Source organism: Danio aesculapii, chromosome 1 (genome assembly GCF_903798145.1).
Source record: "Danio aesculapii chromosome 1, fDanAes4.1, whole genome shotgun sequence".
In the NCBI taxonomy this organism is placed as follows: domain Eukaryota; kingdom Metazoa; phylum Chordata; class Actinopteri; order Cypriniformes; family Danionidae; genus Danio; species Danio aesculapii.
Genome location: NC_079435.1, coordinates 29923583 through 29951176, shown reverse-complemented (window position 1 = coordinate 29951176; position 27594 = coordinate 29923583). Strand labels below are relative to the sequence as shown.

At 36.0% G+C, this 27594-nt stretch overlaps 1 protein-coding gene across 4 annotated transcripts in view; it reads right to left on the bottom strand.

Moving 5' to 3' along the window:
- The window catches only part of igf2bp2b (insulin-like growth factor 2 mRNA binding protein 2b), a 62766-nt gene that overhangs the window by 10967 nt on the left and 24205 nt on the right, over nt 1-27594 (bottom strand). For 2 of the 4 annotated variants that reach the window (XM_056458580.1, XM_056458597.1), the window contains 5 exons: nt 6949-7255; nt 5386-5520; nt 3915-4037; nt 3669-3804; nt 581-712 (listed from right to left, as the gene is read on the bottom strand). In XM_056458580.1, coding sequence (XP_056314555.1) covers nt 581-712; nt 3669-3804; nt 3915-4037; nt 5386-5520; nt 6949-7130 — 708 coding nt within the window. In that variant the 5' untranslated portion in view covers nt 7131-7255. Of the gene's footprint in view, nt 1-580; nt 713-3668; nt 3805-3914; nt 4038-5385; nt 5521-6948; nt 7256-19955; nt 20081-27594 lie in introns of those variants that run through there. The other 2 variants (XM_056458588.1, XM_056458600.1) reach the window with 2 other exon arrangements.

Here is a 27594-nt window from a genome sequence, read left to right as displayed (position 1 = left end):
AAGCCCTGTAAAAAAAAAAAAAAAAACGGAGTGGAGCTACAAATGCCTATGCATCACCAAAGCAACAGGTTCAAAACAGGACTAACATTATCTCTGTAAAAAACTGAAACTGTGAAAACGGTTAAGAAAAAGGTAGGTATGGAGATTATGCACTGACATTACAGTGCAGTACAGTACAGGTACAGAGTGAAAACTCTAATGACAGAAAGCTGCATCTTACTCAGGGCTGTCTACGCTAATGAGGGAGAAATTGTGACTAATGTGTGGGACTTTCCCCTTACATTTACATGTACAAAGGGAGAAAGTCAATTAAAGCGTTTTGCATGACTATTTTTAGGAAGTGTGATTATAAAAAATAGAATTTATAATTTCTTACCATTAGAGGCTGGCTATATTCACACAATGTTGCCACACAACTGTGTTTAAACCCCTTATAAAACTTATTTTTGCATAATAGGTCCCCTTTATGTTTGAATGCAAATTTACACACATCATAGGCAAACATTCTTTTGTCCAGTCATTCACATCTAGTCGTCCCAATTTAGCAGCTTGTGTCCAGGCTGCACGTGCTGATGCTCACCAGCAGAGGGCTGTAGTTTGCAGGGGTGGACAGAGATCCACGCAGACCAGAGGCAGGAGGGAGAACAGACATGCCAGAGGAGAAGATCCCCAGCGCACTCAGATTTAGGCCGGCCATCATATTAGTCTGCTGCTAAAATCAGATAGAAAGAGAGATGTCAATCATAGAGTATAAGTGAGCCTGCAAATGCAATGGAGTGACTAAAATGAATAAGTCTTTCCCAGTTTCACAGGTTTATTAAAAGAATGAGAATAAAACAGTTACTGAATCAGCAAATTAAATGATTGAACTGTTGTACTGAATTAATGCCTTTCCACATTAACATTCTGCTGGATTATCTGTCCAGGCAAAACAAGTTCTGTTTAACTAGGATTAAAGAAACAGGATTATAGCCATTCGCTGGCACTGTTAAACCTGTTCCTGTTAAAAATTAATGTCTCTGATGTTTATCAGGCCTTGTAACATTTGTTGCAATTCGTGATTTGGATCAATTGTGAAAGCAAACATTGAATGGTAACTAAAGTGTAAATTTCTATAGTAACATGCTCATGCTGTGCTATCAATAAATACATCTCTAAAAACACATGAACATCGATACAATTAGATGCTTTCGTAACCCTGAAACTACCGAAATTCTAAAACTACTGTAATGCCATAGTGGTTATTCTGACCAGGGGTGTAGTAAGTGGCGGAAAAGGGTGACAGAGTTCATAGGGTCCTGGCAACTTAGGCTGCACCAAACCCACCCCCTGTTCTTGCTTACATCTTCTCTGTGCATTTACTGGCGACGCCCGTGATTCTGACTGTTCATTTAAGACTGTACCAAATAAAATTTTTGTCATATATTTACATTTGAAGCTTCTTTAGGATTTTAGAATTAAGTTTTGAATGTCTTGGGCGTCACAGTGGCACAGTGAGTAGCATGATCACCTCACAGAAAGAAGGTCGCTGGTTTGAGCCCCTGCAGGGTCAGTTGGTATTTCTGTGTGGAGTTTGCATGTTCTCCCCATGGGTTTCCTCTGGGTGCTCCGGTTTCCCCCACAGTCCAAAGACATGCGTTATAGGTGAATTGAATAAGCCATATTGACCGTACTGTATGTGTGTGAATGCAAGAATGTATGGGTGTTTCCCAGTGTTGGGTTGCAGCTGGAAGGGCATCTGCTGTGTAAATTAAATACTGGATAAGTAGGCGGTTCATTCCACTGTGGTGACACCTGATTAATAAAGGGACTAAGCCTTGAAGAAAATGAATAAATGAATGAATGTCTGTTGTCTTTATGAAGCCAATACCATAAAATGCTATATTTTTGTAATATAGCTAATAATTGTGAACAAGATACTAGACCGTCCCAAAGATATGTACTTCACTTTGTCTGCCAAACAGAAGTGCAACGTTTTTGACGGCAGTGGAATTTTTTTTTTTCATGTCTGAAGTAAAGTTATGTTTTTAACTTTTGTTAACAAATGGCACAGAGTTACCTTGGCAACAGAGCTATGCATATTCAAAGGCAAATGCAGATGCTGAAATCTGAAAGCAAATGGTCTACCTTGATCATTCAAGGTAGAAATACTCAAAACTAATTTTTTGTGTTTTGTAATTTTAATAAAATAACAATGCTAGAATTACATATACATACATTTAAGAAAAGTCAGATTACTATAAGTAGATGGAAGTTATTAAATTACAAACTTTAAAAATGGTCAAAATCACTGCCTCTGTAGTTTTAGTGTTAACTACTGCTCTCTCATCTGCATATTTTTGTTGTTTATTTTGTTACAAAGTGGCAACTGCACAGGTGGCCTCTGGATGTTTATTATAAGAATGATTCATATTCCCTTTCAGTCGATCACCATGAGTTATGTTCGACAGACAGTTGCAAATAAAATGATTTAAATTTAAGTTGTGCCCTTTTTCGGCAACGAAGTTGCATATTAATTGTGATCACGATTAGTATCTAATAATATCCATGTTGTGCAGTCTTTGTCTTGTCTTAGTCTTGGAAAAATAGGTTGTCAATTAATATTTTTGTCATTGTTTTTGTTAATAAATTTAACACTGGGGAATGCGGCACAGTGGCTCAGTGGTTACCACTGTCGCCTCACAGCAAGAAGGTCGCTGATTCGAGTCCCAGCTGAGCCCATTGGCATCTCTGTGTGGAGTTTGCATGTTCTCCCCGTGTTGGTGTAAGTTTCCTCCGGGTGCTCTGCCCCACAGTCCAAAGACATGCACTATAGATGAATTTGGTGAACTATATTGGCAAACTCTGTGTTTCTTTTAATAAAATGTGCATTATCATCATCATTAATTTTATTGGGGTTGCCACAGCGGAATGACCCGCCAACTTATCCAGCATATGTTTTACGCAGCGGATGCCCTTCCAGCCACAACCCATCTCTGGGAAACATCCATACACACTCATTCACACTCATACACTATTACAATTTAGCCTACCCAATTTACCTGTACCGCATGTCTTTGGACTGTGGGGGAAACCGGAGCACCTGGAGGAAACCCACGCAAACACAGGGAGAACATGCAAACTCCACACAGAAGCGCCAACTGACCCAGCCAAGGCCCAAACCAGCGACCTTCTTGCTGTGAGGCGACAGCAGTACCTACTGGGCCACCGCGTTGCCGTAAAGCCAAACTTTGTTTTATAAATAAATTGTTGTATATTGTTCATAAGAGATGCACAAATCAGCTCTAACTCACTCACTTTCCCTATTTCCTTAACTTATTCATTAATAAGTTATTTATCAGGGGTCGACACAGCAGAATGAACCACCAATTACTCTGCCATGTTTTACTCAGCAGATGCCCAGTGCTACATTGCCTTTGGACTGTGGGGGTAACTTCCAAAAGAACCAATGACACTTGTTCTCACATGTCATGTGGGTATATGTTTGAGCTTGTTCACTGATCTATGTTTAAATGTGAAAAAAACACACAATTACATCTGTTCATCATATAATGAAGCAATTTACACAAGTTTACTTTTGTAAACTGCAAATTTTTCTGTGCTTTTGCACATAGCATTTTGTTCAAAATGAAGATGCAAGTTGACCTCTAAAGGTATGATATACGCACATTAACTGAAGCCACATCATTCTCATGGGCTTCTCTTAGTTTCTTCATGATCTCCACTTCTGCTTTACAGCACTCATCCACCCCTCCTCTCACCGTGATGGTACGTTCCTGGTTATAAACAGTCAGGTCTTGTAATCTGCAACAAATGAAGGAAATAACCATTATCACTTGAGGTGAACATTCAATAAATTTAGCAACATTTTTTAAACAATCTTAGCACCATTATTTGATGTATATCACACTTACGCAGAGATGGTGATCTTGGTCCCTGTATCTTGCTCTATCTTTTTCAGGTTCCTGCCCTCTTTCCCTATGAGTCTCCCAACAAGACTGTTGTGAGCCAAGATCTTCAGAGGAACCTCCTCAACACTGAGAAAAATGTGCACTTAACTTAAAACAACATGAGGTTGATGATCTTGCACATAAGCACATGATTTTATAAGGATAACTGCTATTAGTATATTCAAAGGTAGACTATATGGAAAAAAATCGAGGAAAATCATGATTCACAATTTTGTGATTTGTGATGTTGGTTTTATTAATCTGCAAATTGTCAGAGCAGTGTAGCCAATTTAATTTCTTATTTTAAAAATAAAACATTACAAGGCAATAAAATATTAAATAAAAAAAGAATGGTAAGTATTACAAAGATAAAACAAGGAACAAAGATTCACATTACAAATTTCACACAATACCACTAAACAATTTTTTTTTATTTTTAAAGTTACAGTAAGTGTAGTTAGAAGCAGTGTTTAAGAAAATGAATGAACAAATATCAAAATAATTATTTTGTTGTTTTATTAATATTAAACAGATAGATGTCCCAAAATTCAAATTCTGTCAATATTTAATTACTCTGAAGTGGTTTTAAACCTGAATGAGATCCTTTGTCCTGTAAAACACAAGTGATTTTGAAGAATGTGGGCAACCCAACAGTTGCTTGTCCTCACTCACTATTTGATCACCTACATTCTTTATCTACCTTTGTGTTCAGCACAAGAAATAAATTATAACAACGTTTGAACATAATCAGAGTGAGCAAAAATTGACAGAATTACAATTTTTGAGGCAAATTATCTTTTAATGACAAGTGGCAGCATGTTCAGTCTATTAGTCTGCTGTCACTTTAAGACCTGCACATATTGTCACGCAGGGTCTTACAGCACATGAAATTAAAATATTTTTGTCATTAAGAATAAATGTACTATATGTGAGACAATATGTGTGAACGTATGTTGCCTTTTACAGTTTAAGACAGAGGGTGCTAGCAACAGATATTTCAGGCACTGTAGCACAATACAATATTTCTTCAAAAGCAGATTGTGGAGACAATTATTTCAGCCACAGTCAAAAAGCATCATATTGCACACCTCTCCTGATGTCATTCGAGATGTAAGTTATGTTTTCCTTCAGTACAACAGTTTAAAAAAAAATCCAAAATCTGAAATAATGGCCATTTGTAATTTATAAAATGGAAGTCAATGGCACTTTAAGAGTCTAAAATGTTAGACTCTTCAGGGAACACACAATTAATACTCATATACTGAAGTGAAATCAGTCTATTCATACAGCAAAATTTACAACATTATTTGGAGCATCAATTTAGCTAAAATTCTTCCCCAGTGTTGTACAAAAAAAATTCTGCTATATTTTGGATAGTCTACAAGTGTGAGTAAACTAACAGGCAATATATTTGTAAAGTGTAAAAAATACTGACATCTTAGTGTCATTGGCCTCTTTTTCCATGATTTCCAAAATCATCCTGCAGGCTTGTGAACAGCCCTCTTTAGATGAGTGGATAGTGATGGCCTTCTCAGTTGCCCCGGCATTCTCCTTACGATGGATATCTACCCTGAGATAGAGGAAAGAATGACACCACATTTTTAAGCATAACGTGACAGCAGAGTTAGGTGTCAGGAAACATTACATAATACCATGCTATACAATTAGCACCCACATGAAATTCCTGTACTTTTTAACATTTTTCATTAAGATGTGAAGCAGCATTGTTAGGAAAATGAAGTCGTTAAACAGGTGAAACAGGTCCCAAAGACCCCTAGAGGTAATTTCTTTCCATTCCTTTGTGTTACATACTGTATAGTGCACACATGGATAAGCTAAGACTAAACATTGCCTAACATTTGTACCAGTTCTTAAATGCAAATATTTGCCGAAGTTTGCACAACAAATATGATTATTATATTCCACTGGTTAAACAATATGCAGTATAAATACAATCTATGATGCTTCCAAATGATGTATAACACCCTATTCATTTTTTTTGTGCATGTAACCAACAGTGTATTCACTAATTTGCTAAATTTCTGTACACTGGCAATCATGCATTCTGCATCTAATACAAAAAAGATTAGATTATTTGAATGTATGGGCCGTCATGCACATCGTACCTATGCTTTTATACAAGTTACAAGTTTTATACTATTAGGTTTGTGACACTAAATATTCTTGAAATAGTCAGAATATTTAAGTCTTACAGTGCAATAATTTAACTAGTAAAAAATAGTTAAATAAAGATACTGTAATATGAGCTCAAGTGGGAGGTACGGTAGCTCAGTGGTATAGCACTGTCACTTCACAGCAAGAAGGTCACTGGTTTGAGTCCTGGCGGGGCCATTTGGCATTTCTGTGTGGAGTTTGCATGTTTTTTCAGTGTTCATATGGGTTTCTTCCGGGTGCTCCGGTTTCCCCCACAGTCCAAAGTACATGCAGTATAGGTGAATTAAATAAACTAAATTGGCCTTAGTGTATGAGTGCATGTGTGAATGAGTGCGTATGTGTGTTTCGTAGTACTGGATTGCGGCTGGAAGGGCATCCGCTGTGTAAAACATATGGCGGAATAGTTGGCGGTTTATTGAATGAATGAGCTCAAGTGCTGATTCCTACTCTATTTTAAATCAAACAGAAAAAATATCAGCCTTTTAACAGACTTTAAATGTATCAAGTATAAATGTAAAATGTATCCAGTCATTAAACCATAGGTCTCAAACTCAATTCATGGAGGGCTGCAGCTCTGCACAGTTTAGATCCAACCCTAATCAAACACAGCTGATCCAACTAATCAAGGTGTTCAAGACTCTTTTGAACAACTTTATTCGTTGGATCATCTGTGTTTGATGAAGGTTGGAGCAAAACTGTGCAGAGCTGCAGCCCTCTAGGAAATGAGTTTGAGACCTATGCAATAAACTATGATACATGATCAATATTAAAATATTTAATGAACAAATTAAATAAACTGATTCAAAACATCAAGACTTCTTACTTGGACTGTGTTTGCTTTGTAATGTTCTTTATAGTGAGCCCCTCTTTACCAATGATGGCTCCCACAAACTGAGTAGGTACTAGGATTCTTAGAGGCAGTTCTTGCTGACGCTGCCTGGGCCCCTGGGGGCCTCCCATGGCCCCTGGTTGACCAAACTCCTGCTCCTGACTTCCTGTCACCATTTTAGATGCCCCTCGCGGGACCTGGGGTCTTCCAGCCCCGTCCCTTCCTGCCTCTTTGTCCAGTATGTACGACACACTGAAGGAGTGATTCTCAAAAACTGTGGCCTGTCAACTTGTCAACAGCCCTAGAGGAGAATGAGAGAAAGAGAGAGAGAGAGAGAGAGAGAATTTGAATTTTACAAAACTTTTTTACATTAAAACCAACACAATACTATAAATAATTCATTTCAAGTTGTTTAAGACCGTATGCATTTCAAATAAAAGTAATTTAAGAGTTCACACTTAGATATTGTTTGACAAATGATAGCAGGTTTGGCATGCTGTCCCAGGAGAGAACCCTGCGCTCGGAGATAATTGAGCACAGGGCTCCCGCCTAGTCGATTGAGCATGTAAGGGGAGTACGAGATCAGGTAGTTCTCGAGAGCTCCCTGTGGTAAAGGAAGTAAGGGGGAGATGGGGTGGATGTGCGGTAATTTTAGCTGGGCTACTTATAGTGAGTTTGGATTAATCTGACTGGCTAACTAATGATTCTAGATGAGAGACCAGCTGCGGTCAATCATATCACGTGTTCCTCTCGAAATTAGTTTGTGAAACTTCACAAAGTAAAACTTCTTCTCATCCATACAGCACAAGGCCCTGTTACAGCACCAAATGTTTTCAAAAGTGTCCAAATCATCCATGTGCTCATAGTTAAAATCAGTCAAAACCCTTGCCTGTACTATACTAAAAATACAACCACTACATTATGCTCTACGTTGTGTTCAATTTTCCTTCTTCTGCTCATATAAAGAGCCCATTTAGCCTGTCCTGTTACAAAATTTAACAATTGACCAAGAAATCTTTTTTTCTTTACATAGAACCAAGGATAAACATTTCCAAGAGAAAAAACTCACAACAACTTGTGAAAACACTTTCCAACAGCATAAACAAGGGACCCAGCCTAACACATTTAACAAAAGCATGAAAAATGGTTTCTTTGTCTTTACAAAAAAACGACATTCAGGACCAATCTCTGGGTTTAAAATTAGGAGTGATTCCCAAAACTGTGGCCTGTCAACATGTCAACAGCCCTATAGAAAAATGAGAGAGAGAGGGAGAGAGAGAGAGAGAGAGAGAGAGAGAGAGAGAGAGAGAGAGAGAGAGAGCGAGAGAGAGAGAGAACGATTAATTAATTCCTAGAAAATTACATACTTTAGATAGGCGTCAAAAAACACAAGTAACAAGGAAGTGGCTATAAATTGGCTTTAAATATTGTGTTACTATAATGGCTTATGTAAATTAGAATAAGTATTTAAGAATGGATTTAAACAGATGCTATTATTCGAATAAATATGTGATTTTCTCATATTTTGTACATTTTACATCAAGTTGCTGTGACGGACTCATCAGTAGGGCTGGGCAAAATGTACTGTAGAGTTTGACGTTCATTCATGAGGAATCTGAACTGAATTTGCCACACCCTGCAAACAAGCTTGTGAATTGAATTGAATAAACAGCAAAAGATATTGGGATTCAAATAAAGTTGCACAATAGGAGAATTTCAGTAGGTTTTGCAACCAAGCATATTTGAATGCACCAGTATTTTAAACTAACTATACTTATTAAAAATTTATTTGATTTTAAATAACATGTGAAGCCAAGATTAGTCATTCATTCATTTTCTTTTCATCTTAGTCACTTTATTAATCTGGAGTCACCACAACGGAATAAACTGCCAACTTATCTAGCATCTGTTTTACGCAGCGGATGCCCTTCTAACTGCAACCCCTCACTGGGAAAAGCCAAGATTACCAAACATAAATGATCCTATTTTGGCCATGTCACGCGTAGCAATTCACTCGTGAAGGTAGTCATGCTGGGAATGGTCAGTGGAAGTAGGAGGAAAGGACGCCAAAAAACTTGTTGGCTCGATACTGTCAAATCTGATACCAACATGAGTATGCGCAAACTCAAAGAAGCGATGATTAATAGAACTGTGTGGAAGGGAATGATCCGTTGAATGACCGAAAATCGACCTCGCTTAAACGGATAATTGACTGATTGATTGATTTTATTTGCTTGTATAGTGTTACTAATATAGAACATATTTTGTTGGAATAGGCATAAAAACACAAAACATAGCTCCATAAGATGTCTTCATGTTATATTTAAAATAAATAAATAAATATTATAAAAAATAAATAAATGAAAAAAGTATTCTTCAAATAAGCGAAAGTTCAAAAGAACTTAATTATCTTAATTATCTAACATACTTAATAATTTAATTTAATTTAATTTAATTTAATTTAATTTAATTTAATTTAATTTAATTTAATTTAATTTAATTTAATTTAATTTAAGCTTAGTGTCAACTGACCCAGCCGAGGCTCGAACCAGCGACCTTCTTGCAGTGAGGCCAGAGCGCTACCCACTGCGACACCCTGCTGCCTTCATTTCATTTCATTTTTGTACTTTATAAAACTGTCACAACTTCCTAAAAAACAAACTGATCAAATGAATAGGCAAGTATGAATATTTAAACCAACATAAAACGACTGCACAGTTTTACAGGAAGCAAACCATATGACTCATGATAACACGTTTATGAATCAGTTACTTAAAAAAAATGATTACTGCTGCTTGTTCAAACTACCTGTTTAAAATGAAGTGAAACAACACAATTCTTGTAATTTCTTTGGCCAATTTATTTGTTATATGTTAAGCCCACTTAAATTTGTCAACCATTAAGTTAACTTAAGCGTTTTGTGTTGGGACAACATGAAGGAATTGTGTTGGTCCAACTACCTGGTTAGGGGATTTGTAGTTCCCAGCATGCTTTGCGTGGGATTGAATTAAGAAAGGGAAACGTTGACAATAAAAGTAATATAGGTGTTTAAAGTTAATAAAACGACTTTTTAGAGTTAAATCTTCACTTTAGTTTGAAGATTTAGAAGATTTTCATGTAATGCTTTGAGTTTTGAGATTACTATCTTGCAGAAGCACCCATGCTTTGGGTGTTGGCAACTTAATTAGCAAAAATGCAGTTTGTTGCTTTGCTCAGTGAGATCAGTCAATCAACTGTATATGTAACTCATGACATATTTTTAAAAACTGCTCTTTTAGTTAATTTAAGATAATGTTAAATTAAACTAAGAGACTTTGAAATGTAGGACACATAATAGACACAAATAATATTATCAGGCATTTGAGTTTAAGTTAAATTAAAATACAAATGTGAAAATACAAAAATACAAAATACAAATACATTCATTTTCTTTTTCGGCTTAGTCCCTTTATTAATCTAATATTAATCTTTTAACCTTTGTTAAAATGACTATAAATAAATCAAATATTCTTAAGAATAAAATATCATGTGTTCTTTGGAAGAGCGTATGTGCATTGTGATGATATTATATTGTCTTTCAAGCATTATAAAATGAGTGGCTTAAAATGGCCTGAAAATGACAATTATATAATTTATGGCAATATATTTTGGTGCAATATATCATACAACAAAAAATAGATATCGTGACAGGCCTAATATTTAATGTAATAAGATTGACTTGATACCATAATTTCGGTAATACAATAATTACATTTTTTAATGATACTTTTATATTATAGTAGTTTATATTTACTTGCTCACATGAAATTTAGGAAATGGACTACAATTGAATTATCATCTCAGTTCAACTCTGAATGGTGCACAGTCCTGCTCACAACAAATGCTGGTACAATTACTGAGCGCCGGTCTGTCGCCCAATGACAGGAAATAGTAAATCAGACAACTCACAACACACACATAACCACCCATTGGGAAAGACCTCCCTGAGATCAAAGCTCCAAAATAAGATCCCTGGAGACCAGAAATCCTCCAAACCCCTAAACACTTCTTCCGCCATACACATACATATTAAGATACAACAACCAAAGCACTGCAGACAGACAAAACCACTTTTTACAACTGCCACCAAAATCTGATGACAGCTTGACTGATCGATTCTGACTATTACAGCCATATAAATACAAACAGATTTGTTAAACTATTATCTATAGTGTCCCACAGGGAGAAAATCCTCAAGTTTACTGATGTGGAACGACTTCAAAAATCTAATTAGTTAGCAGGAACATTTGATGATACAGAAGAAGAAATTTGTGGCTTAAAGGGTTTGAACGTGCCTGTGTTAGCCATATGAGAGGTGTTGAAGAGAGGGTTAGATACCAGCTGCTAAAATAGGACTGGTCCAACATATACATACAAACATGCATACACACATGTACTGTATGTATGGCTGCACAATATATCGTTTCAGGACTGATATAGGAATTGTATATGCATACGCAATAGTCCTGTTGCTGAGTCTGGATTAAAGCTAATTAGGAGCCACAGTTCAGAACACATGAAACTGTAGTATTTGTAACTTTAATAAAGATAAATTTTGAGTAATATATGCAAAGAAGCAGTCTATCTATGGTTTATTTTGTTTTTCTGCGATATAAATTGCGATTTACTTTGTTATGAGTGGAAATAATTTTTGGTCTCACTTTATTTTAAGGTTCAGTTCTCGCTCTTTGCAAATCATTTGCTTCAATAAACTAATTTGCTCCTTATTAATAGTTGTTAAGGTAATAGTTTAGTTATTGGTGTCATGGAAGGCAACGGAGACAATGGAGTTGCGGATCCAAACGCAGGATTTATTACACAGAGAATGGTCAGGCAGACAATGGTCACAATCAGGGGCAAACGGTAACATACAGGCAAACAACATAAAACAAACAAACAAACAAAGCAAATATCGGTACACAGCAAGGCAAGGCAAAACACGTCATAATGTTCACTAGACAGCTTACAAGACTCAGCAATGTGTGTGTTTGAGAGGTGTATAAATAGTCTGTATAATTAGTCCTGAACAGCTTCAGCTGTATCTGTTTGCAATCATGGGGGATCTAGGCCAGGTGTGTGAGTGAAGTACATGATGGGTTTTGTAGTGCAGTTGAATGCAAGTGTTGTCAGTAGGCTGCAAGAGCAACACTGCTGATGATTATAACAATTTGGTAGGATTAGGGATGTAGAATAAGATAATACAGAACTTGTGCTTTATAAGTACAAATAAGCAGCCAATATCTCAATAACATGCATGCTAATAAGCAACTAGTTAATTGTGAGAATTGGTCCCTGAAGCGTTACCGAATGTATTAATTTTGATTGACTGGGATGATTCTGTAGGGGAGTGAATCTTGCATAACATGTAATAAACAAACTAAAAAGTGAAATAAACAGTGCATGCATTATGGTTTTGTATATGTAAATGTACACGGCAAAGTCAACTCAACATTGCATATCTTTGTGATGTGAGTATTGCAGATGCACTCATTGCGATATCGATGCTGAAACAATATATTATGCAACCCTAATTCACAATCTCTAAGGCCTGCACAATATTGGAAAACAATTAATATTGCGATATTTTGTCTTCCTGCAATATATTTTGGATACATCACAATTTCACCAGATGACTTGAATAGCTTTTTTTTTAAGAATTCATAATTTTCATTTGATTAGGATCTTTCTTCATAACACAATCAAATTACAAGCATAGTAGAATACAAAAGAACAAAGATGCAAATGAAATAAACAGTGCTTTTCTGATTTTCCGAGAAGTCGCATAGTATTCATATACACAACTTCAACAATAAAATTCATTTAAATTGTATTAGTCTTTATCGTACAAACAATAATAAAAAAATAATTATGGTAATCTACAAATGTTAGAATTTCTAGTGCTTTTAAGCTCTTTAACCTCTAAATCACAAGACTTAAAACATACAAATGATAAACTTACTACATAATGGATAAACCTTGTAACGACTAAGTATTGTACCTGATCAACTATAATCATAACTCAACATTGCACATGCTACAATTTGACTATTGTAGATGTCTACATTGTGATTTTGATGCTGAAATAATATATTGTGCAGCCCGAGTAGATTCTATACTGTTAGACTCCCCAGAAAACCATAAAGCATTGTTTATTTTCCTTTTATCTTTGCTTTACGCATGTAATTTGCTTATTATATTTTATGCATGCTTTTCACCAGTACAGAATCATCCTGAACAATCTAACTTAATGGATGCATTGCAAACAGAGCTATCCAATTTATCAGGTGAAATTGCATATCTATCAGGTGAAATTGCATATCGCAATCTATAATGGCAGAAAATCTAAATATCACAATGTCAGATTTTTCTAATATTGTGCACTCCGAAATGAAGGTATAATTTATAATGGGGTAAGTTCTCAGAACTTTACTTCTTGCAATACTTGTATCATACACGTCATTATACAAATTTGTGTGATTTGTCACTTAAGCATGGCATGAAAACCGGTTTCAAGGTTTACCACAGTTTGGTTTTAAAACCACTAAAACATTTTAACTGTTTCAAGGTATATGTAAGTTGTAAATAAAGATATAACAAAAAAGTTGCTGTTTTTTACCCAGACATTTAAAAAGAACATTTTAGAGCAGTAATCACAATAATGATACTTTTATCCAATGTTATCATACTGTCAGAATTATACCAGGCCGGCAGATGCCTAATGTTACTCACTTACTTGCACACACACACATTTAATGGACTCGGAACCAAGTGTTGAGTTCTGGAGCAAATGTTGAGGATGTTTTTTTGTTTTATTTTTTATTGCATTGAATCAAATGCATCATTAACAATGTGAAAAGCTGTCCAGAAATCTGGATGGGGTGGGACTGGTTTTTTAAAAGATATCAATTATTATTTTACACGCAAATGTCCACTTCATGTGTACAGTTGTACATCACAACCAGAACCAAAAGCAGCCCAGCATGTGACCTATTTTATAGCCCGCACACATCCGCATGGATATGCATGCGCGCACACACACACAGGCTAAACATACAGGTGAAGTCAGAATTATTAGCCCCCCTGAATTATTAGCCCCCCTGTTTATCCCCCCCCCCCATTTTCTGTTTAACGCAGAGAAGATTTTTTTTGAACACATTTCTAAACATAATAGTTTTAAAAACTCATCTCTAGTAACTGATTTATTTTATCTTTGCCATGATGACAGTACATAATATTTTACTTTTCATAATATTTTACTATTTTACACTTCTATACAGCTTAAAGTGACATTTGAAGGCTTAACTAGGTTAATTAGGTTAACTAGGCAGGTTAGGGTAATTAGGCAAGTTATTGTATAACAATGGTTTGTTCTGTAGATTATCGAAAAAATATATAGCTTAAAGGGGCTAATAATATTGACCTTAAAATTGTTTTTAAAAAATAAAAAACTTTTATTCTAGTCAAAATAAAACAAATATTTAAAAAAGAAAAAAAAAAATTCAAAGGAGGGCTAATAATTCTGACTTCAACTGTATGTATTTAATGCCTTTAGTAAACACTTGAAGAATCAGTTGTGAATTAGGTCAATGGAGTTGTTGTTCTCTGACTACCTGCAGCTTTCTGCTGCAGACCTGCTATGGCTAAAAGAGCTGAAGTGATAGATTGCTTCAGTCATTATAAATGGAGTGATCTTTGCTTATTTTCTACAACCTAGTCATAATTGACATGTTCATTTCAGCATCAATTATCAAAAACTGCATACTGCAGAACAGTGTACTAGACCTAATAAAGTCGCTTTAATTTGGACATTCAGATGTAAAGTACTTGTTGTAAAACATTTTATATGATGATTACTTTGAAAGACAGAAAATATAGACTACTGTATAAACACTCTTTCAGGGCAACATGGTGGCTTAGTGGTTAGCACTGTCACCTCACAGCAAGAAGGTTTGAATCCCTGCTGGGACAGTTGGCATTTCTGTGTGGAGTTTGCATGTTCTCCTAGTATTTGCGTGGGTTTCCTTGGGGTGCTCTGGTTTCCCCAACAGTCCACAGACAAGCGGGTATAGGTGAATTGAATAAACTAAATTGGCTGTAGTATATGAGTGTGTATGGGTGTTTCCCAGTGTTGGGTTACAGCTGGAAGGGCATCCGCTGTGTAAAACATATGCTAGATAAGTTGGTGGTTCATTCAGCTGTGGCGACCCCTAAATGAATAAAGGGACTAAGCCAAAGGAATGAATAAACACTCAGTCAGACACACCACCAACCATCCCTAGCATTACTGATAAACATTAGTAAAGTACAAAAGCACCAAACTACAACTTCTCACTGTTTGGTTTGGTTTTTGGATTTAGGTCACTGTTTCAGTACGGTATGATAGGTTCAGTAAAAAAGCACTGTCAAAAAAGAAAAAGAAAAGAAAAAACTCAATTCAAAAAATACAAAACACAATTCAACATAAATACAATACAGCAAACACTACACTAAAATAAACAATGCTTTTAAGGTTTTCTCATGTACCTAACAGTAGTTTTCAGTTACATAAACTGAAAATATAATCGAGTAACACTGCATACTCTACATAATCTTCACTGTATAAATAAAATAAATGTGTTAAGCTAGCTATTGTCACGATCACCAGCTATCTAGGTTTTGCAGATCGCTGGAAAACATACATTTTCACCCAGACTATAATTCTGCCACCATATGAACTACAACTTCCTTCTGGCACCACACACACACACGCACGCACGCACGCACGCACGCACGCACACACACACACACACACACACACACACACCTGTTCTGGTTCACCTTTGATTACATACACACACCTGGGAGCTGCTCAAGGACTGATCACTCAGACTATATAAACTGCTCAGTTTCACTCTCACATTGCCGAGTCCTGTTGGTACCTACGCTGTCACAATATGAAGTGGTTTACGTGTTTTTATCTCTCTGTGTTTTGACCCTTGCCTTGTATTATTGTTTATCCTGCCTGCCACCAGTATCAATCATTTGCCTGTTATCTGACTACGAGTCTGGATTTCCCTGTCTGTTACTGTTTGCTCCTGATTGTGACCATTGCCTGCCTGACCATTCTCTGTGTAATAAAGTACTGCACATGGATTCCCAACTCTCTTGTCCAGAACCCTGGTGTTAGAGCTATTCAGTCAAGAGCAGAGTGATATTATCTTTTGTTGTTTTTGGTTAATACTAAAAACGAAGACAGCAGGAATAAGATGGTTTTACTTTAAGATGCAGCACAATGAGAAAGTTAAAGACAACACAATTTACCAAATGTTTACATTCCAAGGCATAACTGATTAAATGCTCATCAAGTTGAACAGGTGGGCATAATTATTGGTCATAACTGAGTCGTGCCATTGAGAAGACTTAATTTGCTTACGCTCTGACATACGGCCCATGTCACTTTCATTTTCACATGAAAGTGTCTCCAACTTTAGTGCTCACTGATGGGATATTTACTTACAGGGAGCCATGTTTCAGAGCATGGACATGCATTGTAATATGCACAGAGCCAGTTCAGAGAGTGATTAAAAAAATTGCGAAATGCAAAATACAACTTTTAAATTTTAATGCAAAACCAGAAAAGCACAATATCCATACGTGTATTGAACCGTGAAGGCCAGCAACATTTCTGCAGTCTGAAATGACCCTACTGCAACGAGGAATAACTGACAGCTCTGTTAAAAGTCTGGACAGTAGGTGAGATTTACTTCAATACAAAAGGATGAGCCAATAAAGCTACACATTGACACCAATTTGTTCAGAGTAGGGTTGTGTGTACAATATGTGTCAGTCAGTTGAAATAAGGATAAACAACAAGACTCACTATCAATCGCCAGTGACTGCAACAGGGTGACATAACAGCCTTTGCAGGCCAAATGACATCACCAGCTATAAGAAGATCAGTAGGACACATCACCTCCACTAATGGGGTCAGATGAGTGTCAGTTACAGTTCTGACATCACCTTCGACTCCAAGTTTGAGTCACATCACAATTCACACTGAGTGCTAACATGCAGCTGTAACGACTTTACTGATCCGTTTCTTTCCGAGATAAGGCTTAAAAAACTATTGTTAGTCTAACCTGAAGTATTTCGATTGATTCAGCCATTATAATATTTCCTAGTTCCACTGAAGGCCTGCCCTGAAAAGGCTTTGATTGGTCAGCTAACATAATGTGCTGTGATTCGCAGATTGGCTCCACATCACTAGGAAGCATCAAGCATGCCTGAATCAGACAGAAAATGAGGAGGACCAGGGGCAGATTGGCCATCTGGCAATTCTGGGAAATGCCAGAAGGGCCGGACCATTTTTAAAATGTGGGCCGGTCAGTTTTTACATTTTTTAATATGTATTGTTTTACATGCAGGCAGCTTTTATCACTTGCAAGACATGAATATTATGATGATAATGATGATGATAAGAATAGTAATAATAATAATAGTAAATGTTAAGCATTTGGCCCAATCGGTGGACGGCCAGCTGGTTTCGAGAGGGGCCGACCCAATCAGAGGTGACACAGACATAATCAAAATCTGGCAAGAATGTCAAACAAACAGTAGGTACAACACAAGCTAATTGTCAAAGATGGAGGCAGAGCTGAAAATCTCGAAGAAAGCAAAAAAGGGCTCTAAATTCAAATGCTGCCAAATGCATAAAATTAACTGAAATAATCTCGATCCGGCCGCTGCATTGGTGGACAGTAGCACGGTAGAGGAGGTAAGAAGAAAACAGAAAATATTATTCTAAATAATAATACTAAAATATACTGAGTAAATTTGATACCATTCACGCTACTTTTGACCGTTTTTGACAGTAACCTACACTGTTTAACAGTTGCAAGCTTAGAGTAGAACTACCGTACATTTAAAAATGTCATTATCAGCAGATAACGTGGGATTTAGAGTTTACAGACTGCTGTATGCTACTGTACTAGCAATATAGTGTAAAAAAAAACCTATAGCTATAGTCATAGTACTGTAGACATTTGTAGTGTACTCTGAATACATGGCTAGTCTTTAAAGTAAAACATTAAATACATGCATAGGTTACAGTATGTATGTAATCCTTAGGTAGGGGTGCAGAGAATGACAACACTGCAGAGAATAATATATATATAGTTATTTGTGAATAAAAGTATGCTGAAGTGTTGCTAGTGTTGCATGTCCATTTGTGAGTAAAAGTGTGTGCCTGTGTGTATGTGTGCGTGTGTGTGTGTGTGTGTGTGTGTGTGATACACATTCATAGGTTACTCCTATCAAAAGTAATAGCAGACAAATGGCATAAACAGACAGCACACGGACTCTACAAGATTCACAGATTATTTTTTTTTGTTTTTATTGTATGTATAAATTTATTACAAACAGATTATTTTTGTCCCAGTCACATACATTAAATGTTTAAATATCTATTACATATGCTACTGCTTATATTATTTCACCATCTGTACACCAATTTAAGTAGTGAATTTGTGTGTCTGTGGGTGGAGCTGTGTCAGTGTGGTATTGTGGGCTGGTGTGGCTACAGTGCCAGGGCTGAATTTTTGTCCCAGTCTGCCCCAAGTGTCTTTCATGTATATTCAGGTTATAGGCATGTGTCAGCAATATAAAACGTTTACATATCTTTTGCGAGTTCATTATTTGAAATGCAGGATGCATAGAAAGCGGCTGTATGGAGAGCTAATGCAGCACTGCCGAAGATTGTGGGTGTTTACAGGGCTTTGACGGATAAATATGAATTTGTAGCTAAATTGTTAACTGTGCCAAATAGCATTTCCTGTTGTTTACATCCTTGTTTATGTCCTTGCTACAACATAAAGTTAATGCTAGAAACTATGCATGTAATAGATCAATTTGAACAAATAAAAATACTCACAATCCACAGCTTCTGCTATTATGGGTGGAGCTGCTCCTTCTTTGAGGAGATTTTAGCCAAATCCAGCACTGAACTAGGAGAGACAAAGCTGTCCTTTGTCAAATGCTCGAGCTATATATTTTTTATAACTATCTGTAACATAATTAAAATTAAATCGCAAGCACTTCTCTCTTTGTGTAATGTACTTTAAAAGCCCAAATAGAGAAACAGAACAAGCTCTGTTGAAATAACAGCGTTTGGATTGCCCTTTCTCTGCTATAATATTACAGTGCCTCAGGCCACGCCCCTTCACTGTGCAGAGTGTATGTGGATAACCTTAAGGGTTTATGACTTCATTAACCTGGATGTATTCTTTTGTAGTCCTCAAAATTTGTTCGCCGAAGGCTTTGCTAAGATAACTCTGCAAACACAATGTCTCCATTTGCAATGAACTTTGAGCGTACATTCAGAGATGTTGTTTATGTTCACACAGTTACATTGCACATTAACTAAAGTTTAAAATATAATATCACAGTGAACCACCCTTTTAAGGCTAAGATTTTTACAATTCCTCCCTTGATAATTCATCCTTTTACAAAATACATTAATAAATCTAATAATAATAATAATAATAATAATAATAATAATAATAAATAAATAAAATAACACATTCTTTTAATTACCGCAAATTGCCACAATCACATCATTTTACTGACTACAAACTGATATGCCAATAGTTGTTATGAATTAGATTTTTTAGATTTGTTGTTTTTGTCAGGATACGTCATTGTAACTTATTTTTTACATCTAATTTGCAGTCACATAGTAATGGCTGTGAAACAAAGGAAAAATAACAATATTTTAAACAATAGTCCAATTTTAATCTTTTCCATCCATAAACTTTTTTGGATTTTTGTAAATCATTCATCTTTAAAATGTTACAAACTACTTTCTCTTTCACTTATTCCCTTACCAGACAATATTGACTCTTCTCTTTGTATATAAATAAGTATTTATATTTAATGTGAGTTTGACCCTTTAACCACTGAAAATATTAATAGATTGATTCATTTACCTTACAGTGTCCACATCTTGCTGACACGGATACAAACATTAACTGTGCTAACTAAACCCGCTGCCAGAGAGATCACCTTCACACTACACCCTGCTCTACCAGTTCTGCAGACATGCTGAGACTTCTGTCAAATTCCACTATTTTAAATACACATTAGTGACACACCTCTTCACAGAAAAAAAAGACAGAGATGGAACACTCACAGAACATAGCAACAGGACAATCCAGACACCCCCTCTGACAGACACCACAATGATTTAACAGTAGCTCCACGTCATTTTTGGTGTCACCAATCAACATTAGTCATGTAACAGAGGTTTCAGGCTCTCCACCCATGTGCTTTTTGAAAAGCCAGGAAAACTTGATCTGTTGTAATGAGTCACAGGGTAAACATATCCTACTGTATAAACCTTGTTAAAACACATCAGGGCCATGGCCAGAAAATATCACGCAGCAATATATTGTATCAATGTATTGTGAAGCTGTAATGAGCCAACATATCTACGCCTGTTTATGACAGGTCATTTTTGAAATATCTTGAATACCTGTCCAAAGGCATCAAGGAATGCATTTACACTGCAAGTCTTAATGTCTGGGCTGTGTTTTCTGATAATGATGTATTGTAAGAGCATTTACTATGTGCACATCCACATAACATGAATACACGAGAAGTCAAGAAAACATTCTACATGCTATTTAGGAGTTGCTGTTCATTTGCAAGTGCTGAAATATAATCTTATATTGTATCGTATCCTGTTTGTTTAACCCAATAACCCTCAAATGAAGTGGATAAGCCATCAAAGCAATATGTAACGCCAACATAAAGACAAGGCACTCACAAAATTGCTGTAAATAAACAAATAAATATGTTTAAAATGCATAAGGTTATGATTAAGGCCTACCAAAAATTTAAAACATGGCTTTCATACAATTCAGCAAGTCATTGACAGTTTGCTTTTTGTATTTCAAGGTCTTTGAAGGATATACACATTAATTATTTTAATCATTGTTTTTGTTCAGTCATTTCATTTAGATGTTCTTTTTCTCCATTTTTTTTTTCATTTATACTTTTCATTAAAAACAAGGGTCACACATTACAATAAGGCCTCATTAGTTAATATATTTACTAACATTAACTATTTATGATATGAACAATACTTGTACAGAATTTATTAATCATCATTCAACATTTACTAATGCCTTATTAACATCCAAAATCATGCTTGATAACGTTAGTTAATGCACTGTGAGTTGACAAACTAATAAGGAACATCATTTCCATTATCTAATGTTAACTAACATAATCAAATACTGTAAATAATGTAATGTTTATTGCTTGGTCATGTTACTACATGCAATAACTAACATTAACTAATACAACTTAATTGTAATGTGTTACCAAACAAAAGCTTTAATCATGATCACATTGCGCTTGAATAAAGTTAGGGGAGTAATCTGCTGATATTCCTGCAGGTAACCAAATAACTTTAATAATTACTCCAAAGTAAGGACTCTAAGATTATTTTTAGTCATACAAACATTTTTCAGGTTTACATATAAACAAGTATTACTGAAGAAAAGTAATTACAGCAAATTCCATACACATCATTGTTTATTTCTTACTCAATTCATTGTTTCTTAAAAGTGCAGGTGTTGAACAAATGTAACTGTCACAATCCGGTGTGTAGTGCAGAGGAGAGCAGTGTGTGTGTGTGTGTGTGTGTGTGTGTGTGTGTGTGTGTGTGTGTGTGTGTGTGTGTGTCTGTCCAGACATCAGTCAGCTAGAGCAGGTGCTGATTGGTTCAATGCATTCTGGTCATAGTAGTTCATGTAGTGTGTGTAAGTCCCTTTAAGACCTGTGTAAGTGTGTAAGACCTCTTGGGCAGTATGCTCGGGCATTCTGTCTGAATTGGAAAACATCACATTCTCCTAAACTATTTGCAAAGCTTAAGATTACATATTACATATTTGAAAACACCAATAAAATTAAACAACAGCTGTCTCATAAGTTTCATTTCTAAATGTCCGAATCAAGCAAAAGCTGCATATCTTCAGGTTGCCTGAGCTAATGCGCATCCACACTCTAAAGGAATGAGATCGCGATACCAACCTCATTTATGACCGTTCTACACATTATACACATTTACCATGATAATGTGTAGAATTATCTTAATCATAACAATCCTAGATTCTTATTTAACACCATTGTTAAATTAACAAATAAGCGGTCATCTTTGGAACAAAACGGTCCACCGCAAATTAGTAGTGATGACTTCATGAATTTTTTCAGTGATAAAATAGAAGGCTTTAGACAGAAAATAGGAGATATTAAACTTTCTGCACCGCCTTATACTTCAGATCCAGTAAACATTCCACTGAATCAAAATATCCTACAGTGCTTCAAAATCATAGAACAGGAAGAGCTAGATAAAATTATAAATAGTTCTAAACCAGCTACGTGTATGTTGGATCCAATTCCAACAAAATTACTGAAAGAATTGCTACCTGTTATAGGAGAACCTCTTCTTAATGTTATCAACTCTTCTTTATCTTTAGGCCATGTTCCAAATCCTTACAAGTTAGCTGTTATTAAGCCTATTAATAAGAAACCACAACTGGACCCCAGCAACTTAGCTAATTATAGGCCTATTTCAACTCTTCCGTTTTTGTCCAAAATGCTAGAAAAAGTTGTTTCTGTCCAATTATGCTCCTTTCTGCAGACAAACAATGTTTTTGAAGTGTTTCAGTCAAGTTTCAGAGCTCATCACAGTACAGAAACTGCATTCGTGAAAATAACCAACGATTTACTCTTAGCTGCTGACCAAGGGTGCATCTCGCTATAATTTTTACTCGATCTTAGTGTGGCATTTGACACCATTGACCACGGTATCCTCATAAATTGCTTAAAGTCTACAGTTGTCCAGGGACAGACTCTACAATGGTTTAAGTCATACTTAGCTGACTGGTACCAGTTTGTGAATATTAATGGACAACCTTCACAAATCAGCCCAGTAAAATACGGGGTGCCTCAAGGAACAGTTTTAGGTCTTTTGCTGTTTACAATATACATGCTACCCCTGGGAGACATTATTAGAAGACATGGGATCAGCTTTCACTGCTATGCAGATGATACTCAATTATATATTTCAACTAAACCTGACGAGATGTCTAAACTGTCCAAGCTAACTGAGTGTATTAAAGATGTTAAGGACTGGATGACCAACAATTATCTTCTCTTAAACTCAGACAAAACAGAATTATTACTTATTGGGCCTAAATCCTGTACACAGCATATCTCACAACTCGACCTGCAATTAGAGGGATACAAAGTTAGCGTTAGCTCTACTATAAAAGATCTGGGTGTCATATTAGACAGCAATTTAACTTTTAAAAATCATATATCCCATGTCACAAAAACTGCCGTCTTTCATCTGAGAAATATTGCTAAGTTACGAAGTATGCTATCCATCTCAGATGCAGAAAAGCTAGTCCATGCTTTTATGACTTCTAGGCTGGACTACTGTAATGCACTGTTTGCTGGCTGCCCAGCATCCTCTATTAACAAACTTCAATTAGTTCAAAATGCAGCTGCCAGAGTTCTTACCAGGTCTAGAAAATTTGATCACATCAACCCAATTTTATCCTCCTTACACTGGCTGCCTGTTAAGTTTCGTATTGAATTTAAAATATTGCTTCTTACCTACAAAGCTTTAAATAATCTAGCTCCTGTTTATCTAACCAATCTTCTGTCTCGCTACAATCCAACTCGCTCTTTAAGATCTCAAAACTCAGGGCTTCTGGTAGTACCTAGAATAGCTAAGTCGAGTAAAGGAGGTCGAGCCTTCTCATTTATAGCTCCTAAACTCTGGAATAGCCTTCCTGATAACGTCCGAGGCTCAGACACACTCTCCCAATTCAAAACTAGATTAAAGACCTATCTGTTTAGTAAAGCATACACTCAATGCACCACTTAGCGGGTTTTCACACAGGTTCTGCATCTTGTTTATATACACTATGAACAGCAGCTACGCTAATTATTCTCTTTATTCTCCATTGCCTCCTGGGGATACTCTTCCTTAGACTATGCAGAGTCACTGATTCGATCCAAGACCAACGACGAGATGATCCCAAGGTTTTCATATCCTGGACCAGGCCGTATAATGAGCAGCTACTGTGGTGGTCATGGAGGTGGTCATGGAACATGAGACTGATTCCTGTGGCGCTCCAGGGACAGACGAGTCTTTTTCCCTCTCCGCTGTCGCCACTGGCTTGCATGGTTCAGGATATGTAGAGCTGCGCACCTTTGGATTTGCTCTTCAGTGTTTGGACTCTCAGTAGTGATTTTTAAACCACACTGAACTGAGCTAAACTGAACTTAAACACTAAAAACTGAACTACATTGTTCCAATTTACAATGACCTTTTATGTGAAGCTGCTTTGACACAATCTACATTGTATAAGCGCTATACAAATAAAGGTGAATTGAATTAAATTGAATAAAGTCTAGATAGGATACACGGCCGGCTGGAAGTGCAATATGCACATCAATATAGCAGCATTTTTTATGACACTGTATAACAATAATTAATATTTTTACAGTACTGTTATGGTTGAGTTTAGGGTTAGGGTGGGGGTAGGTGTTAAAAAATAAAATTATTGGGTAATTTAGTAGATAGCATAAATACTTGGTACAACTACTGTTTTCACCTTACTGTGATGGTTGGGTTAAGGGTTAGGGTGGGGGTAGACGTTAATAACATACAATAAATGGGAAATTTTATCAATAATACGAATAATTGTTGTTAACTTCTGGCCGCAATCATATATGATCTAACAAAAACCCAATATCATCCTCTGGATCATGTTTGTCTAATCGCACTGGTCTTCTGAAGTAATCCAAAACTTGGTCTTGATGGTGAATCTCCTCCAGAAATGACAGTGACTCTTTGTTCACAAGTTTGTGAGCGTTTCAGTAGTTGCTGTCATGTGATGTGCATTTGACAGGATGGTCTGTACCTCGGGCGTTCAATCATACAGATTACAAAACCAAAACTCTTTTGTTTTCAAGTGATTCAAGAGATTTTAAGCTTTATTTGTGTATATTTCTTATGTCTGTGAAGCAAGTATTCACTGAGATTCCAGTGTGTTTGTTGACCACCAAACTGCCATAAAAGGACACGTCCAAGCTTCTCCGTCAGTCTATAGCAATCAATTATTGGCTCCTGTACTAGTAGGCGGGGCTTCATTTGCCATATTGATCGTTACACTTCTCCCCATTCAAAACTATATGAGTGTTGTCTTGTGTATTTTATAGTCTTTGGCAGTGTTGGCCAAGCTACTTGAAAAATGTAGTGAGCTATTAGCTATTAGCTACACTACTTAAAATGTAGCTTAACTACACTAAAAGCTTTACCATGGTAAATGTAGCAAGCTAAGCTAAAAGCTACTTTGCAATTTAAGCTATTTTTTTAAGCTATTTATTTTTGCAATTTTTACATTTAAGCTATTTTTGCAATTTTCAATTTTAAATCGAAGCAACTTCAATTATCATTCATATCTTAGTGATCACTAAAACTGTCAATGAATCATATAAGGCGGAATCGTTAAGTAAATAATATTGTACCAAACAGAAACAAATGATAGTATATAACAGCAAAAACAAAAAATCCAATAAAACCAGGTGTTAAGCATTTAAAATAATATATAGTAATGTATAGTAAAGGGAAATATTTCCGAATAAGCATTAATTTACATTAACTTACATACTGTAGTATCATTAACTATCATGAAATAATAGTAATTACCGTAGTATACTTTAGTCTTACTACAGTAAACTATATATATATATATATATATATATATATATATATATATATATATATATATATATATATATATATATATATAAAACTCTTCTCCCTCAGTCATCTTTCCATCAAGCAAGTTTCTCGTGTCAGCCCAATGATTGATTTGCGATGTCACCAACCAGTAACGCACCAAAAAAGTTTGTTGTCAACCATTGTAAAACAGGAAAAAGAAGAAATCGTCTTTCTTGCCATCATATGGATTTACCTTCATCGGCTAGACACCGGCCTCCACCAAGTGTGGACGCTAGCTTGTGTGGACGCTACTGCGCTACTTGACTTAAAAATTGCTTCGCTACTGAAAAGCTATCATACGCTATACAAGTCGACAGCCGCCGACTTGCGGAGCCGATGTGTGTACCCTGATAGAAACCTATGTTTATAATTCTGAAATGTGTGGTGCTACACGGCGCACTGCCGAGCGGCTCTTCTGGTGTGCAACCTGCGTAAAGTAGCGACGCTACCGCCATGCTACTGAGAAATGTAGTTGTACTTGTAGCGACGCTACTGCCCAACACTGGTCTTTGGTGTAGTTCACCAGTGATCTACAGTCCCTAGATCACTGGTGATTGTTACAGTAACCTTCTTTAAGTTAATTCAAGTTATTGTGTAAAACTTATGAATAATAATACACCACTACTCTGCTTCTCTGAATTTATACAATATACTGTCTTAAACTAATTTCTCACTCAATTCAATGTTTATTTAGCATGTGCAGTTGTCTTGATTTATGTAACTTTCTTTAGTTAGAATCTAGAATTATTTTGCACAATATATTTATATAACAAAACCACAATTTCTCTGCTTCTGAATCGACGTTTACAGAACTGCTGAATTTATGCAAGTTACTTAGCAAGTACATTACAATTAACTGTCCTTACATTAAACATGAAAAGGAATTTAATTACAGTAACTAGTTGTATAATTCTGTACAGTAATTACTGTAGACAATTACAGTAACAACTAGTCAACTAATTACACTAAGAACTGTGCAACAAATTCCAGTCTGTCAGATATGAGTGGAGATTCAATGTGTGCGTGTGTGTGTATGAGTGTGTGTGTGTGTGTGCGTGCGTACGTGCGTGCGTGTGTGTGTGTGTGTGTGTGCAAAACAAAAGCTACAGGATACACACAAAAAGGTATACTGTGGTTTGAAAAAGTCAAGGTTTTAAAACAGCCGAAATATTTAGTTTTTTCACAAGTTTTTTTAGGACAACAGTATCTCCAGCTGAAAAGATATCCAAAGATGCCATTTTATATGGTAAAGAAATTTGTGTTTTTGAAACTAATGAAGACAGCAGCAGAAGTCAATGATTCATTTGAATTATTTAGCCTGACATGTTTACTGTTCCAAAATATTTTAATAAATATTCAATAAATAAATAAATAAATGTTTCTCAAAATAAAATACATTGTGTTTAAAAGGGAAAAAAGGTTTTGTTTTTTACCCAGAGATTTAAAAAGAATAGATTTTAGAGCAGTAATCAGAATACTGTGAAACCGTGATTTTTTATCCAAGGTTGTCATCCCGTCAGAGTCTTATACCGGCCCATGCCTACTCAGGTTCTTACTGAACAACAGAATGATGATGATTAAACAGCCCCCAAACTCTCCAATAAATCAATAAAACCAGCACAAAATAACCACAACCCCAGGTCCAGAACCTGCTGAGCTCAGGTTCTCCATTAGGTAGATTCAAGATATGTTTAAGGGCCCTAAAGTGGCAGTGGCCCTCAACCGCCTACAGACACTTCTAAGCTGAATTAACCCGATTT